The 17,479-nt window shown below is 41.1% G+C and overlaps 1 protein-coding gene and 1 long non-coding RNA gene across 3 annotated transcripts in view; one reads left to right on the top strand and one right to left on the bottom strand.

The window, feature by feature from the left end:
* TBC1D22A (TBC1 domain family member 22A) overlaps nt 1-17,479 on the top strand; it is a 407,989-nt gene that overhangs the window by 27,988 nt on the left and 362,522 nt on the right. For both annotated transcript variants that reach the window (XM_069976977.1, XM_069976986.1), the window contains exon 4: nt 348-518. In XM_069976977.1, coding sequence (XP_069833078.1) covers nt 348-518 — 171 coding nt within the window. The remainder of the gene's footprint in view (nt 1-347; nt 519-17,479) is intronic.
* The window catches only part of LOC138797166 (uncharacterized), a 47,414-nt gene that overhangs the window by 21,072 nt on the left and 8,863 nt on the right, over nt 1-17,479 (bottom strand). The window lies entirely within an intron of this gene.

The raw sequence follows: 17,479 nt of genomic DNA, 5'->3' as shown, positions 1-17,479 counted from the left end.
TGTTCTTATTTTAGGATTGCCCAATAGTTTACACAGATTCTTCTTATGCAAGCTTCCTATTGTGGACACTTGAGATTTAATAGTAGTGAATAGTTTCTATAATCTGATATGGACATTGAGCATATCACTTATTTCATTTATTAGCATTTTTTATGATTTTACTATGAAGCAATAAAAGTAAATGTTATACTTTTCTGTGTGCTGGAAAAATAAGAATTTTTTCATGTGACTGTTTAATGCATGTTGTACTGTGAATTATCTTTTATGTGATATATCTGTAGCCAAGTGTCCTTCGTCATGTCCACCTTTGATTGACAAAGTATAATTTTCGATATTTGGTGTTACAGGTGAGAAGCATTACTTGCAGAGACAGCAGTCCGTACCTCACCAGCCATCTGCAGCACCCATGGGCAAGTCAATTGACCCGGTCTCTTTGAACACTGCTGGGTTATCAGAGAGAGAAGCTTTCCGTCTAGAAAAGTTTAAACAGCTTCTTGCAGGCCCAAATACTGACCTTGGTAAGTACAATACAAATCTGTTTTATATGTGGACATAGCAACCAAAAAAATTATGGTTCATATTGCTTTGTGATGTGTTTGACAAACAGTTTTCGTAATCCCATTATGAAGAATTCCTTAAATGGGTATTCAACCCTATTTTTTTTTTTACATTATGTAATAGCCCCCCCCATAGCTTTACATATTGGTCAAAGCAAGTAATTATGTATTTTGCGTTCTTTTGGTGCTTTTTCTGCCGTCTCATCCCCTCTGTAAAAAAATTTGCTAAAAGGAGTCCAATCCAACCTGCTTCTTTGGCCTGGCCCCCACCTTTGGAGTTGGGATCATGTGTCATCTCTCTCTTCAGTGGGCTGGGTTAGCAAATAAAATCCTGCCCACTGAAGTGACGGAGGACATGTGTGCCTCCAGTAAGTAATGTGTTTTTTTTTACTATATGTTCTCCATCTCTGCTGCCCCCGCCTTCTCTCTTTCCCTTCCTCTCCTTTCCACTGACCGCTTTGTGTCTCCCTCTGCCTTCCCCCATCCCTTCCTCTCCTTCTGCAGGTGATCACTGTGTGGCTCTCCATCTCTGTGCCCTGTACATTTTCCCCCTCCCCACGCTGCCATTGCTGCTGTTTACTCTGTGGCTCTCAGTCTCCGTTACTGCGTGACACCATTGCCACTTTGAAACTATTAGAAGCATGTGTTATCTCTCCTTTTGCATATCCCGGTTTCTTCCCTTATGGGCTTCCCCTACTTTCCCACAGAGTAGTACTAACAGCCTTTTCAGGTGTTTGAGGTCTCAGAGCATCCACAGGGTAAGTGATCCTTTTGACAGGTCAGTAGGACAAATGCTCTTCTGGCAGATTCTGGCTTCCTGTTGCTCTTTTCCGCCTTTACAAATGTTTCAATACCATCAGATATGCAGCTATAGCTCCTCTCTGGCTAAAGATTTTGCATTAGTGGAGGAAGATAGCTCTTTTTACTCCCTTATTGGCACCTTTGATCAATACAATAGGGTTGACATCTACTATTTGCAAAAATCTCACTTTCTCAAAAAACATTTTCTCATCTTTATTTGCTTCCTTTATTTGCTGTCATCCGAAATAAACAATGAAGGGAGATGAATCTTCACCTAATTCATAGAGCTACCCTGGCCTTAAATCTGACTCTCAGAGACACCCCTGCTCACTATCTTAGGAGCTGCCCCTAATGTGAGTTAGCGAGAGCTGATTTATTTCATTGTATTTGGCAATGTTCTTACATTTAAACCATCATTAAAGGAGAAGTCCGGCAACATTTTTTATTAAAGTATTGTATTGCCCCCAAGATCACCAATATTCACTTATTACAGAAAATGCTTATAAAGTGCTTTTTTCCCTGCACTTACTACTGCATCAAGGCTTCACTTCCTGGATAAAATGGTGATGTCACGACTCGACTCCCAGAGCTGTGCGGGCTGTTGCTGCTGAAGGGAATGATGACAGGGGGATGCTCAGTGTCCCCCCAGTGCCCTTTGCCCTTAGTGTCCCTCTGCCATCATCCTCTCCAGCAGCCACAGCCCGCACAGCTCTGGGAGTCTGGTCGTGACATCGCCATTTTATCCAGGAAGTGAAGCCTTGATGCAGTAGTAAGTGCAGGGAAAAATCACTGTATGTGCATTTCCTGTAATAAGTGTATATTAGTGATTTGTATAACTTTTGGGGGCAATACAACACTTTGATAAAAAATTTTGCTGGACTTTTCCTTTAACTACTTCTGGACCGGGCTAATTTTAGTTTTTGCGATTTTTGTTTTTTCCTCCACGTGTTTAAAAGGCCATAGCGCTTGCTTTTTTTCACATACAGACCCACATGAGCCCTTATTTTTTGCACCACTATCTGTGCTTTGCAATGGCAGGCTTAATTTTTGCATAAAGTACACTGCAAAACCAGAAAAAAAATTTATGTGGGATGAAATAAAAACAAAAAAAACACATCTTTTTAATTTGGGGAGGTTTTGTGTTTACGCACTTTGTCCTAGGGTAAAACTGACTTGTTATGCATGTTCCTCAAGTTGTTACGATTACAAAGATATGTAATTTGTGTAACTTTTGTTTTATTTGATGGCTTTTAAAAAAAATTAAAACTTAAAAAAAAAAAATGCCCCTTAAAATCGCTCTATTACCATGCTTATAGCGCTTTTATCCTTTGGTCTATGGGGCTGTGTGATGTGTCATTTTTTGCGCCATGATCTGTACTTTCCATCAGTCTTTCTATTGGTACCTTAATTGCGCATATGCGACTTTTTGATCGCTTTTATTAAAATTTTTCTGGATTTGATGCGACAAAAAAATGCACAATTTTGCACTTTTAATTTTTTTTGCGCTTACACCATTTACCTTGAGAGATCAGGAATGAAATAAATTAATGGTTCGGGTGACTAGGCATGCGGCGATAGCAAACATGTTTGTTTATTTGTTAATTTATATTTATCTATAAAATGGGGAAAGGGTGTTATTTAAACTTTTATTAGGGGAGGGTGTTTTTTATTTATAAAAATAAAAAAAAAATCCTCCGGGACTTCTAGTATGACTGCTCTGATCTCTCATTGAGATCTATGCAGTATAGATATACTGGTGGGGGGGTTACCCTTAGGACCCCTCCAAAGGCCTTTTACTTTCTCATGATGTGCATTTGCCACTCCTAGCCTTGAAGACATTGCCAGAATTGAGGATCACTTATTGCATTCGGTTAGGCAATTACTAATGACAAAATTCTTAAGTAAACGACTTGGTATTATTCTCAAGATCTTAGTGCTTCTCTAGATAATCTTAAAGTGGTATGAGATGACATCCCTGGCTGGCTGGAATGGCAACCATGGTCCCCTTTACTGGATAGAGATCTTCCAATGATTGCTGCCAAATTTTCTGTTGTCTTTTTGTTACAGCTTCGCTTCTGAACGTCTTTACTGCTCACTGGACTACTCCATCGTGACCTGTGGTATCTCTCTCTCGGGATACTAATTTTCACTTGGAACTCGCTAATGAGTCATAGCTGTGGACTCAAGGCTCATAAATGTCCTTTCTCCTCCATTTTCTTTCTTAGGTTCCCCCCACTGCACCATGCTGGGATTACTTATTATCGACAGGCATGTGTATTTTCACTCTGCTGCAGTCTGTTCATGTAGCTGTAAAATACTATCGTCTTTTACTCTGTATTGTATCATTCTACCCTGGGGAGCATCGAATATGGTTCTTATTTGGCAAACTTTGCTGTTTGTATTTTAATACCTTTTAAAACGAATGAAAACTTTTGTGTAAAAAAAAAAAAAAAAAAAGTTAGCTATCTTTTTTCAGAGCGGTATTATCAGTTATTGACATGTATTGAATCTATGACCAATCAAAACAAAGTTGGAAATAAAACATCAAATCATTTTTTTGCAAAAAAGGATTTTTAAGTAAAGACACAGTTACTTTATAATCAGCTTTTTTCCAAAATGTGTAGATCAATAAAAATAGTTCTTAAGTTACTTGAATGTGTATGAAATATTTGCAGAACCTTTTTCAAAGCGAATCTTTTTTTGATTACCTTATTATAATTTATAGTATTTCCGAAAGCTCTTGACATTAAAATTCCTTCTGACTGATGGAAAGTTTTTCTTCTTTTTTGGATTCTTTTGAATTAAAATATAGCATATACAAGCGATTAGAACTAGTGGTCTATTGAAATGCGCAGAGCCGTCAGGCGCTCATAATGAGTTGAATTGTTAAGGAGAATCCACATTTAAATGTGAAAGAACATCTTGCTTTCACTGTATTGAGATATATGGAAAATGTAAGCTTCAAGATACACTCTTAAAATTATGACTAAAGAAAGCTTATAGGTGACTTACTTTTTGGATTGAAGTATTGTAAGTAAGCTATATATTATTGTAATGTTAGCATTTCTATCCCTGATTTCTAAATTGAATGCAAGATTGCAGCAAAGCATTGCTGGAAAACTACAATTACTTTTGAAAACTCATTCTAACAAATGTTTGTGTAGGTTTGGTTACCCACTAACCTCTAACATTCCATCGTTGTCTTATCATTTTTGGTTTACTTAACTGGCACAGAAAAGACGAAATACCACAATCCACTTTGTAAGAATATGAGGAGTAATGTATGCTATTAGTTGTGTAGGATAAAATATTATTTTGAGTCCTCTGCACCTAGCCTTTAAGTTGACAGGCTTTTTAAAGCATTGGCCAACATTCACATTTTTTAAATTTTTGAGGTCTGTCCTGTTCCTCTTTTCAAACAACTTGGTGATTTGAGAAAATGAGCATTTCTGTTGACTAGCAGTGTTATATGGCAACCTAATAGCTTTCTTATGCAGGCAATGTTTCCTATAGTGGCGGCTAATTACAGGGCTGCTTATCAGCAAACACCGATACAGATTGACTGCAGCCTAGAATATTCACAACATAAACAAGACATTTGCATGAAAATTGGACAGCATGCCAAGTCCCAAAGGGTAATATGGAAACAACAGCCAAACAAGTATTACATTAGACCAAATCGGACAACTTTTAATAACAAGTACTAGCCAAAGCAAAAGAACCTCCTGCAGTTACCAAACTCCTGGCATTACCATTGCCAGTTTTTAACTACCCTTTTGCCTTGCTTTCCTTATGTTGCAATGCTTACACCGACTGTACACTCAGTAGAGTGAAATTTAAATACAGGTAGGGTACATCTTTAAATGAAGTAGAGCTGCCTCTTTTCTTATGCTAGCCTAATTTATTCAACACCAGGTCAGGAAAGTTTAACCACACCAACACCTATTCAGAAAATGCAGCAATGTGAAACACACAATAGCCTTGAAGTAATGACCAAATTAACCTCAATCAAAACACAATTCAAATTGCACAGACATAAACAGTAATAAATTCAGTTAAAATAATAACTTGCTGCAAATATTTACTAAAAAAGGCTTAAGAAAAGATGACAGATCCTCTTCTTTCCAGTGTGCGTATATATTCTAATTTACAGGAGATAATAAAGGAACACTTGGGGTATGTTAACTGCAGATGTTGCTGCCCTTCGAGAGAACATAGTAAACTGCCTATTCTTACCTTTCCGTTCTCCCCTATTGTTTTCAGATGTCTTCTTCCGGTCCCATGCTGAACAACCCTGCCTTAACTTCCGGGATGGACCTGTCTCTGCAGTGGTAGCATGCTCAGCCAATCATTGGACGAGGCTCGGTTCCATCTCATTTACTGATTGGCTGAGTGGGCTGTCACTACCGAGATTAGTCTATCTCGGAATTGAAGGTGGGATCGTTCACCTGGGACCCGAAGATGAAAAAGTACACTGCGGGAGAGTGGAAAGGAAAAAATAGTAAAGGTTTAGTTTGAGCAGAATACCCCTTTAAACTTTGCCGTTTTTAACTCACGTACATTAGAGATGAGCGAACCAGACGGATTTCTGGTTCGTATGAATCAGAATCTCGGCGGCTGACTCCCGCTGTCTGTCCCTCCGTGCAGCAGGTGGATACATTGTAAGGAACGCCTGGAAAACTGGGAAACAGCCATTGGCATGTATCCACCCGCTGCACAGAGGGAACAGACAGGGGGAGTCAGCCGCCGAGATTTCTGATTCATACGAACCAGAAATCCGGCTGGTTCGCTCATCTCTAACGTACATATACGCTTGGTTCTGCTAACGGGCAGCAATCCAGGATGTAAGTGTATGTCAAAAACAAAGACAACACTAAAGCATATCTGTTATTCATACTTGTGAGGTATTTCTCTTAGAGCTTGGCCAGTGGATTGAATACTTTAAAACCAAGAGAATTTGATGCCAGAGGAAATGGAGGCGGTACTCAAGCTAATATTAGCAAGCTAAGGTTGCGGAGGGTCCGAATAATAATCAAGAGAACAATTTCTTTTAAAAATCTAATTAGTGCAAGTTCCTAAGCTGACTATTCCAGATGTGAATACATTAATATGACCTACCAATGGTCTTACTGTTTCCCATTTTTGAAGGTGTCAGAATTAATTCTGTATTACTAATTATGCTACACAGATTAGGCAACGGAGACAGGCTTGCCGTGTGTGCTGTCAGAAACTATAAATTAGCTTGTTCTGATGGACATTAAAAATGACCGCACTGATATGTTAAAATGAGATAATTTAAGTAAAGCTAATTAATGTTCCTACCATACAAGTCATGCAGCTATAGCTACTTTTACCCAGCACTACTTTAAGCTCTTACACATGATGCTTTGTGTCGTGTTGTGAAACTCACAAGGGAATTAACAGTTACAGTCAAATGCACTTTGTGATAGTATCAAATGAAGCCTGACTTATATCTTAAGACAGATAGACTTCAAATATTTATTGCTTAGAAATGTAGCAATTAGACTGGATAAAGTAATCCATATGTGATGCATTGGACAGTCCCCCGTACCCCTGAACAGATATACATTTAGACGTTTCAAAAAGCACACACTTTTATACCTGTATCATTGTTCCACCCAGTCTTTAAAGTGTGCATGGTGTAAGAGCATATTTCTCCATGTCTGTTCTATCTTTCAATCAGTTGTGTAATGTTCTGTAAAATTAAATAGTTGTATTTAATTGCTACTTGTCCCTAGCTTTAATGAACTATAGCTTTAGAACTGGCTAATGCAGTTGGACACAGTGAACCACAGAATTGTCTATTTTTATACTGTTACTAAATGCAGTGATTTAGAACCCTTTAGGCTATAGCGGAGCAGGTTGAGAAGATTAGTTAAGGTGCTTTGATAAGGCTTGGCATCATTTGAGGCTTTTCTGCAGTTTTAGCTTGTAGCCAGCATTCAAAGGCTTTGTTACATGTGTGAAGAGTCCTAGTTTAAACATTTGAGTGCTGAGGGATAAGGTGGACTGAGAGCTGCTGTCTTGTGTTGGTGATCATATGGTTTTGAAGTTCTCCTCAGTGGTTTGAACCTTTTTATTGCTTTAGCACATGGTAAATGTTTTCCGCCACGGTTGTATGGAGTTATTTCCTGATAAAAAATGGAATAAACAGGTTTTTTTTCCCCTTTACTTTTCTGATGCTAGAAATACAAAGCAAAATGACTTGAGTATTCTTGCTGCTGGTTAACTAAAAGATATGAGAAGGTTGGTGTGTTCAGCCAAAGTGCCTGGCATAATGTGAAAAAGAAAAGAATATGTTTTGTTAAGGCAAAATAGCTCTACACATTACTAATGTAAGGTCATGTAGCTTTCCAAGTGTACTGGGCCTGTTTTAAGATTCTATTACTTCCTATCACAGTACTTATTCCTTATAACAATAGTGACTATTGGACTCTATGTATATTAAGCAATTTTAAATAACATTCTTAAATGAGACAAGAAATTGGCAATCAGTTGTACAGGAATTCTTCTGTTACAATTGAATTAGGGTGTGTTTACACAGACAGATTTATCTGACACATTTATTAGTTAGCTTACTTTGCAGCAAAATGATGGCACGTTTTTGGTGCTCGGCGCTGTATTAGGCCGCACACCCTTTTGACACATCCATGTTACTGTTTTCCGTTCCCCTTCTCTCACACCTGATTTTCCACGATTTACGCCTGGTAGCCAAAGTGAAAACTGTAGATTTTGGTCACAACTAGGGATGGTCCGAACCTGCTTCGGTTCGGGTTCGTACGAACCTGAACTCTCTGTAATGATTCCCGATGTCTGCCCACTCCGTGGAGAGGGTGGATACAGCGGGAGGACCGCCTGGAAAACTGGGATACAGCCATAACCATAGGCTGTATCCCAGTTTTCCAGGCGGTCCTCCCGCTGTATCCACCCGCTGCACGGAGTGGGCAGACAGCGGGAATCTGATGCTAAACCGAAGCAGGTTCGGACCATCCCTAGTCACAACACATGCAGAAAAATTTGTCTCAAATAGACCCATAGACAAAAATAAGTGTTATAAGGGTCATGATAGAGCAATTTTTAACACATTCACCACACATATTTTCTTCCATTTTGCAGCATATTTTATAGGGAAAAACACAAGTATGTGATTACAAAATACTATTGCTGTAGCAAAGAGTAAGGGCTCATTGGGGCCTGTAGGTGAACAAATACAACTGCTATGGTCTTTTAAACACAAGGAGAAAAAAACTGAAGTGCATCAAGAAAATTGTCCTCCTCCTTAGGAAGTTAAAGTAACTGTTGCAGATCACATCTGGCCCCTTTTTAGGTGTGTAATGTGGACTTTTAGGTGTGTTGAGCGGACTTTCAAAGATGATCAGTTTTGGCAGTTTCACGTGGCTAGAGAACTTGGATGCCACCCTGGGGCTGACAGAAAAATATGGATACAGCCTATGGGTATATCCATGTTTTCCCAGCCAGGAGTCAAATGCCGAGCATTTAGGTTTGGCGAACATTGCTAAACCCAGTTTGGCAAGTCAGCTCAACAATAAGTGAGGGCATATCGTTTTTTGTTCTTTTAAATATATTTGATGCCAATTATCATAATTAAAGGAGAAGTCCGGCGAAAATTTTTATTAAAGTATTGTATTGCCTCTAAAAGTTATACAAATCACCAATATACACTTATTATGGGAAATGCACATAATGTGCTTTTTTCCCTGCACTTACTACAGCATCAAAGCTTCACTTCCTGAATAACATGGTGATGTCACAACCCGACTCCCAGAGCTGTGCGGGCTGTGGCTGCTGGAGAGGATGATGGCAAGGGGACACTGAGGGACACAGGGCACTGGAGGGACACTGAGCATCCCCCTGCCATCATCCTCTCCAGCAGCCACAGCCCGCACAGCTCTGGGAGTCAGGTTGTAACATCACCATGTTATCCAGGAAGTGAAGCCTTGGCAGGATACGTTCTACAACCTTCAGTATTCCATGGCACTCACCACGCTATGTCTGGTCATCTGTGTGATGTAAAACAGCCACAGGCCTTGTTTGCTGTGTTTGTATTCTGTGTATTTTCCCGCAGTGAAGCAATATAAGAAGTTGTTTATGGCTTTGGTTAATGCTGAGGACCACTTCTACAATGTGGGGCGTTCGATACCACTGTTCCACTGAGTACAACCAACTTGTAGTACATTCTCATTATATCCAGGACATTGAAGTGGTTCTTACAGTGTGGACTGGACACATTTGCTATGTATCTTGAAGAAGGGATTGTTTGCATGCCTAATATATCTGCTGCTGACAGTTTCACCTCATGTGTCAGTGATTTGAATGTTATGGCTGATCATGTTTTTTATGAGCCTTTCACTGTATACGGCATTTTGATTATGAGTGTAAGATGCTTATCAGCCATAAAAAACAGGCGCTGCTCTTGACATTTTTCAAAAGTTTATAACTCTTACATATAGGAAGTATAAAAAGAAATCAAATGTTTTTTTTATGTATTTAAAATGGTATCCAATGAAGCAATATTGTGTTTCTTTTTCTGTGTAATCTTCATGACTTCCATAATAAAAAAACGGATCAAAACACCTTTTTTTTTTTTTTTTTTTTGCGTACACAAAAACCTGTCAACCACGTTTTATCATGTTTTGATCTGTTTTTGTTCCTTTTTTATGATGGAAGTCAATAGAAAAACGTATAAGAATGAATGTAAATAAATACATAAATTGACTGCAAATACACAGTGTGAACCCCGCCTAAATATTCCCTGTCACTTCTGTTTTACAGATGAACTGGGGCAGACTTGAGGGGAAGTGTTTGATTCTGCGCTTCATGGGGGTAGGAACTTGGAAAAGGGCACCTCTAGATTATCTCCACAATAGTATCAGACAGCCAGAATTGATCACTTGCAGATGGTATCTCAAAGCATGGCTCCAGAAGAGGTATGAGTCGGAGCAAGTAGAGATCAGAAGGGAACATAAAATAACACAGTCTTTTGCTTAAAGGAGAAGTCCAGCATGGGGCAAAAAAATATTCCCAGCTGGGGGTGAAGGAACAGAAAAAAAGTTATATTCCCCCATCCCTGTGCATCCCCTCCCCACTGGAATAATGAATGAATGAATAATATAATCCATTACCCAAATATTATTTTTTCTTTTCCTACTGTCTTCTCTTTATGGATGTTGGCAGTTTTATGGTTTAGCTAACGCATTTGTTTCTAATTCCCCATTAAAGGGGTATTCCAATTGTATACAAAAATTCTTTTACTGCTGTAAAAAAAAAAAAAAAAAAAAGCGCTCCTGTTTCACAACACTTCTGTCAGCAACCACTACAAAATCCCACCTCAGCTGGGCTTCTGCATTCACTACTATGATGAGCTGCTGGGGGAGGGGTGAGAACATAATAAAGAAGCTCTACTTACCCATCCCCATGCCTCTGCAGTGCCACATAACAGGCTCACTGACCGCCACTGAGCTCCAGTTTCTTTCCTGTGAGAAAGTGTGACAGACGGAATTTTAAGCAGCGTCCGTGGTGCAGGCACCGCTTGAAATTTCACCCCTTTTGCTCAGTGCGAACATGTCCTTGGTGTCTACTTGTCTTTGATTTTGACCCAGCCTACTGACACATATATGTAACCTGTATGCGTCACGGATGGGTAAGGCTACATAATCAGTAGTGCTTACGTCTTTATGTTCCCTTGTTACTGAGTATTTTGTTGAGAATATTTATTTTTTATTTGAAGTCTGGAAGTCATGGCTGTTTTCCAGCCGAGTTTTATATGTACATATGAATAGTGCCTAGTAAATGATTAGCAGCTCCCAGATGAGTGATCAGAATATGAAATCAAATTTGCTTACTACTATACATAAAACATTTGTTAACATTCCGCAGCCTTTTGTCTTCAGCTTCAAGACCCTATTGTACCAAGGAAGACTAGAATGTGTGTGTAAATGGAAATTATTAATTAGTATTCTTTATTTACCAAGGTCATACAGACTCCTTTGCCAGCCTTCCTAAGCTATTTCTATTCACAGCTGATGGGGGAGCTGCTGTTCTATTCAGTTCCATTTTCCAAGGAATTCTTTTAGGCTTGTGCTGCTAAATTGCTCAAGAAATTTGCTATAAGAACATAAAGCTAAATCTAGTTTATCGTTTCCATCGTTTAATTGTTCATGCAAGCCATCTCCTCATGTAGCGATTTACAGTAATCTTACTGAAATAACAATTTTGTGCCAAAGGATGAATAATGAATGTGATGAAAGTGTTGAGCTCCTTAAAATTTCTTTGCTAGAAATGTTTTGTACTTCTCCAGGAACACTTGTGTGATGGGTAAGACTGTGTGCAGAGCTATACAGTGAATGTTAAATCGTTACCAGTGCAGGTATTCGTATTTGTCTGTCTCAATTTCTCCTACAAATAGTACTATGGTTACATATGAGTAATAGGGGTATCTTATTTAAGAAAACTAATTTTTTATGATCGTTGGTGTAGATTTTAGGGAGGCAAGGAAGTGGACTATTGATCATTTTTGTGATTTAAGAGGGAAAAAAAAAGATGATTGAGAGGTTTAGTGTAGGCTAGGATGATGGTTTTATAATATCTCTACAGCTATAGCTGTAGTGTAATCCACACATGACGGATATGGCTGCAACCTGACTTTTGAAATGCACAATGTTGGCAGTCTTTCCTTTTAAAGCCCCAATCATAGAAGCATATGCCACAGAAATCTCTGTTTTAAACCTTGGCCCAGTATGGTTTTAGCCATGCCTCCAAAGACAAACCAATGTCCCTGAATTATCCCCAAAAGCTGCACTCCACACTGTGGTACCCATACAGGCTTTGGAAGCAAAGAGTAGTTTCAGCATGGTTTTCTTTCTTTGCCAATTTGAGATCAGCACTGACTAAGTCTTTTAGATCAGTGATTCCTAATTGAGGTTTGGAAGTCACATGTGGCTATGATAATATGCTTTGCATTATTGCAGTCATATACTAAAGTGTTTCCATCCTCCTCTTTCCTTTTTAGGACTCCAATTTCTCATGAAAATTCAACACAATACCACAACATATTATCAAATCACTGAAAAGACTTAAAGCAGTTCTCAAAACCTCTTTATTTGACCACCTGCTGTGCACCAGCAATAATAAGTGTCCTGATGCGTGGCTTTGTTCCAGTTCTGCGGCACCGTTCAAGTCCTGCATGTGTTCATGTCACTGTTCCTGTAACCCCTCTTCTGTCCCCTGTTGATTGAAAAACGGAAGTCACGCTCTCTTATGTATTCTCTATGGGAGAGTGTGAGTTCTGGCCTTCAATCAACAGGAGACAGAAGTCACACTCTCTTATGTATTCTCTATGGAAGAGCAGGACTTCTGGCCTTCAATCAGTAGGAGACAGAAGAGGGGTCGCAGGAGCAGTGACGTGAACACACGCAGGATTTGAACGGTGCCACAGGACTGGAACAAAGTCACGCTGCGGGACACCGATCATGGCTGGGGAGTATGCGCACTAGCGCACAGCGGGTGTTTAAATAAAGAAAGATTAACTGCTACATTAAAGGAAATCTGTCACTATGTTAATGCCACCTTTAAATGAGGGCAGCATAAACTAGTGGCAGAAATGCTGAACAGATCGGTGTATTACTTACATCATTCTGGGGATAGGATTCTTGCCACACCCCTCCCCCCGCCTTGACTGCTTATATGCAACATGGATAACTGCCAGTCAACAGCTGGTGGGCGGAGTTTTCTGCTTCTCATGAATATCCAGGACTACTAGGCTCATGCACCTAATGAAGACTACTTATTGTCCATGTTGTTATTCAGGAGGATTTCTCTGGATCCGCTGCACAGAACAGTGTAAGTGATACATCAGTCTGTTCAGCTTCTATGTTACTAGTTTTCGCTACCCTGAGATAGGACACCATAAACCTATTTACAGAGTCTCTTTAATTCACATAACTGTGTGTCCACACATAGGCTAAGGGCCAGTTCACATGGAGCAAAAGCGGCATGTCAACTCTTTGAGCGGAGAGCAGAGGCGCACAAGCCCTCCCATAGACACACTGTGTGAGAATGAGGCAGGCACAATTACTCCGGGTGAACTAGCCCTATCAAAATGCATACACTTAGTGACAGACTATCACAAAATCATGTTGTTGTGAAAAGGTAGTAATCTCACACCATATGCTATATTGAGTACATATAATTGCAGGGCTCCAGACTAAAAAATTTACCTGGGAGCCATTGGCTCCTAACCTGAAAAATTTAGGCGCCAAATAGAATATTTGGTCGCCAACATTTTAAACCATGTAAAATTAATGTTATGTTAAATGGGACTTACTGTGTGCAGAGGCCACGGCAGCATCCTCCTTTAGATCCTTTCTTTTCTTAGTTTGAAAACGTTCAACATGGAAACTTGCAACTTGACAACCATATACAGTCTGACTCAGTACTTCAGCTTAACTTGGCTAGCCTTTTAATGAGGCTTACTCTTCTGAACTTGAACTTAAAAGCTTGCAACAGTCTATACATACTGAGCTAGACTTATGACTGCAGCCATAGTGACCCCCCACAAGATGTGTATATAGATAGATATATCTCTCACCTAGTGACTAATGCAAGTGACACCCTACAATACAGACACCTGGGGGGCCCTGATAATAATAATTGTGCATATATCTATCTCCCAGTGTCTGCAGCCAGTTTGCCCTACACTTATATCACCCAGTGCAGCCATAGTTACCCCCTGGCTCTCTACCCTGACGTGCTGACACTTGATGCTGCAGGGAGGCCATGCTGACATCTGTAGTCCCCCGCAGCTCTGCGCCCTTACCGAGCTCTCCAGTAGTGAGGTCCGAGTCGGGTCCTCCAGGTCCCCCTCTATACGTGTGCTTAATGTCCCGCTTAGCGCTTGGTGCAGCCTTCACGCTAATTGGTTCTTCTTTAATTGCGTCATGAGTTTGGGTAGAAACGCGATTGGCTAAAGAATATGGGCGTAGCTAATGTCTCCTGGGCCCTGGTGCGAGAGGTCAACTTGGGCCCCCCCCTTTCACGACCAAGTGATGCTACTGGTAGGTGTATGTGTGTGTATGTGTGTATATATATATAATATATATATATACACACTCCAAGACATATATTACCAATAACACCAGCATATAGGAAGTGAAAATATTATCACCGCCATACTGTTACTGTATACTGAGACCAATATTGCCTATAATACAAGTATACAAGGGGCAAATATTAACGCCACACCACAACCACTACCATCACCACCACATTGTTACTGACCAAAACCAGTATACTGAGACCAATAAAACACAGTACCGGATAACAAGTAACAAATATTACCACCACATACTGACTAACACCGACACATACTGACTAACACCACCTCTGCTACTGAATAAGATCCACTGTACACAGATCACTATCACCTCATACACTCATATAGAGGTGGAAGCAGCTCCACACAGGTTGTATACACCATATAAATTACAGCGCCGATATATCAGGTGACTCACAGGGGACGTCTTCTCTGATCGGAGTTCTTTCCTTTTCATCTTCTTCTCCATCTGTCCTGGGCCGTTATGAGAACTTCTCCGAGCCACGAATCCACAGAATCTGCCAGACAGACATATTAGTCTCCTCACACTGACACCATGCTCATCTCTCTACACACTGCACATCTGTACTGTCCCCTTTACACCCTCATTTGGTGGGTAGCCCTGACTCTATGTGACCCCCTTATAGTACATATAGATGGCCCCCACTGCATGTTGCACCCCCCCTTCCCTTATAGATGGCCCCCTCCCCTTATAGATGACCCCCTCCCCTTATAGATGACCCCCTCTACCCCTATTATAGATGCCCCCTCTCCCCCCCCATTATAGATGCCCCCCTCCCCTTATAGATGACCCCCTCTACCCCATTATAGATGCCCCCTCTCTCCCCCCCATTATAGATGCCCCCCTCCCCTTATAGATGGCCCCCACTCCCCCCCTTGAAGATGGCCCCCTCTTCTCCCCCCCTTATAGATGCCCCCCTCCCCTTATAGATGGCCCCCACTCCCCCCCTTGAAGATGGCCCCCTCTTCTCCCCCCTTATAGATACCCCCTCCCCTTATAGATGGCCCCCTCTCCCCCCCTTGAAGATGGCCCCTCTTCTCCCCCCATTATAGATGCCCCCCCCTTCTCTTCCCCCCATTATAGATGCCCCCCTTTCCTCTATGCTAAGTAGTATTTAAAAAAAACAAACACACAAACTCACCTGACAACCCACTCCCCCGGCGATCCTCTTCTTCTTCAGGCGCTGTCCCAGGCTGATGCGCGGCTGCCGGGGGTGTCCCATCCTATCCCTGGCAGCGCGGCGCATCAGTGAGCTCCCTGTACGCCAGGGCTGGGACTTCTGACACAGGAAGCGTCTCTGACGTGCGCTTCCTGTGCCGGAAGTCAGGGCCCCAGGCAGTTCACTGATGCGCCGCGCTGCCGGGGATAGGATGGGACACCCCCTGGCAGCCGCGCATCAGCCGGGGGCCCGGACGAGCACGCTCTTGTGACCGCAAGCAAATCAATGCTTGCGGTCACAAGAGTAATTTAAGGGGGGAGCAGTGCAGTGGCCTCGCGGGCCCCCCCTCGTAGCGGGCCGGGTCGCAGCGGCGACCGCTGTGACCCTGGTAGCTACGCCACTGGAGCCAAGGTTGTGTCAGAGGTCAGGGAAGCGCGCGGGAAGGCAGCAGCGCAGCTCATTGTCCTTAAAGAGACAGCGCGCCGCCGCCGGGGCCAGTCGCAAATGGCGCCCAGATTAATAAAGCTGGGCGCCATTTGCAATATGTCAGTCGCATTGGCGACCATTTTGGTCGCCATCTGGAGCCCTGTAATTGTATGTGTGCAAAATGTGGCTGTGGCTCCCAAGCTTCAAAATGTTGAGTATCTCTGCTTAGGCAGAAGGAATTGATAGATTGCTTTCATGTAGTTATATAGGTTGCGTTCTATATTAATATTAGAGAAACTGGACTGTTTTTGTTGAAGTCTTTGCATATTGAAAAATAGGTTGTAGAATTAGGTGCTACATATAAGACATGTGGCATCCATACCACATGGTCACTGCCTTGGTGGTGGATTTTTGGATTAATTTTTTGTATGGCTATGTTCACACACTGTCAAAATGGATGGATACTCTTATTGGACAGCCTTCATTTGATAGCAGTTGTAGAAATAATGCATGTTATAAAATACCAGCCGTTAAATGACAGACATCCAATAAAATGTCTGTCATTTTGGTAGTGTGTGGATATAGCCATACAGTGGACCAGTTGAGTTGGTCCATGTTTACACTTAAGCCATTTACCGGGAAATATAAAACCTAAAACACACAGCTTTTTGTGGCAGTTTTTGTTCTTTTTTTATTTTTTTATTTAAGGCAAAGCAAGAGGTGTATTTAATATGAATAGAAAATATAAATGCAAGTCAAGTAACTAAGACTCACACTGCAGTCTAGTTAACGTATATGTAAAAAAGAAAACAAATGTGTTGCTGTATGGCATACTGCACAATTTGTTTCTCACTGATCTATATTATATAAAAAAAACTGCATTGAAATGGTGTTTGGTAAAAAGTGGTTGACCACATGTTTCTGTATGTTAAAATTAGACGTACAGAAACAGTGAAATGCGTGGAAAACGCAGTATGAACCTAGTCTAATACTACACTCATTTGCTTATTTTCCTCAGTATGTGCTGCTTGTTTTGTTTGTTCTGCTGTACTTACAAAAAGTGTGGGGTAATTTCAAATGAAACCAACAACAGATTAGATTACTCTGTTATGTATCTCTATTTTCATGATGAAAGGCAGATCATTGCACTGCCCCCGGTTCACCAAACCACCTCATTTGTATTTAATAAAGTTAAAGGGGACTTTATCAGCAGGTCAGACGAATCTAACCTGCTGATGGCCCCCTATACATATCTTCCCGGACACTGAGGAGGAAGGTATGTGTCGGCCCTGGTCCTGCTCTGTTATTCGCGGTAAACTCCACTTCAGAGCACTGTTAGGAGCATTAATCAATGGAACAGGTGGGTGGGATGAATTGGCAGT

The sequence above is a fragment of the Dendropsophus ebraccatus genome, chromosome 1 (genome assembly GCF_027789765.1).
Source record: "Dendropsophus ebraccatus isolate aDenEbr1 chromosome 1, aDenEbr1.pat, whole genome shotgun sequence".
Classification (NCBI taxonomy): Eukaryota; Metazoa; Chordata; class Amphibia; order Anura; family Hylidae; genus Dendropsophus; species Dendropsophus ebraccatus.
This window is presented reverse-complemented; position numbering and strand designations above follow the sequence as displayed.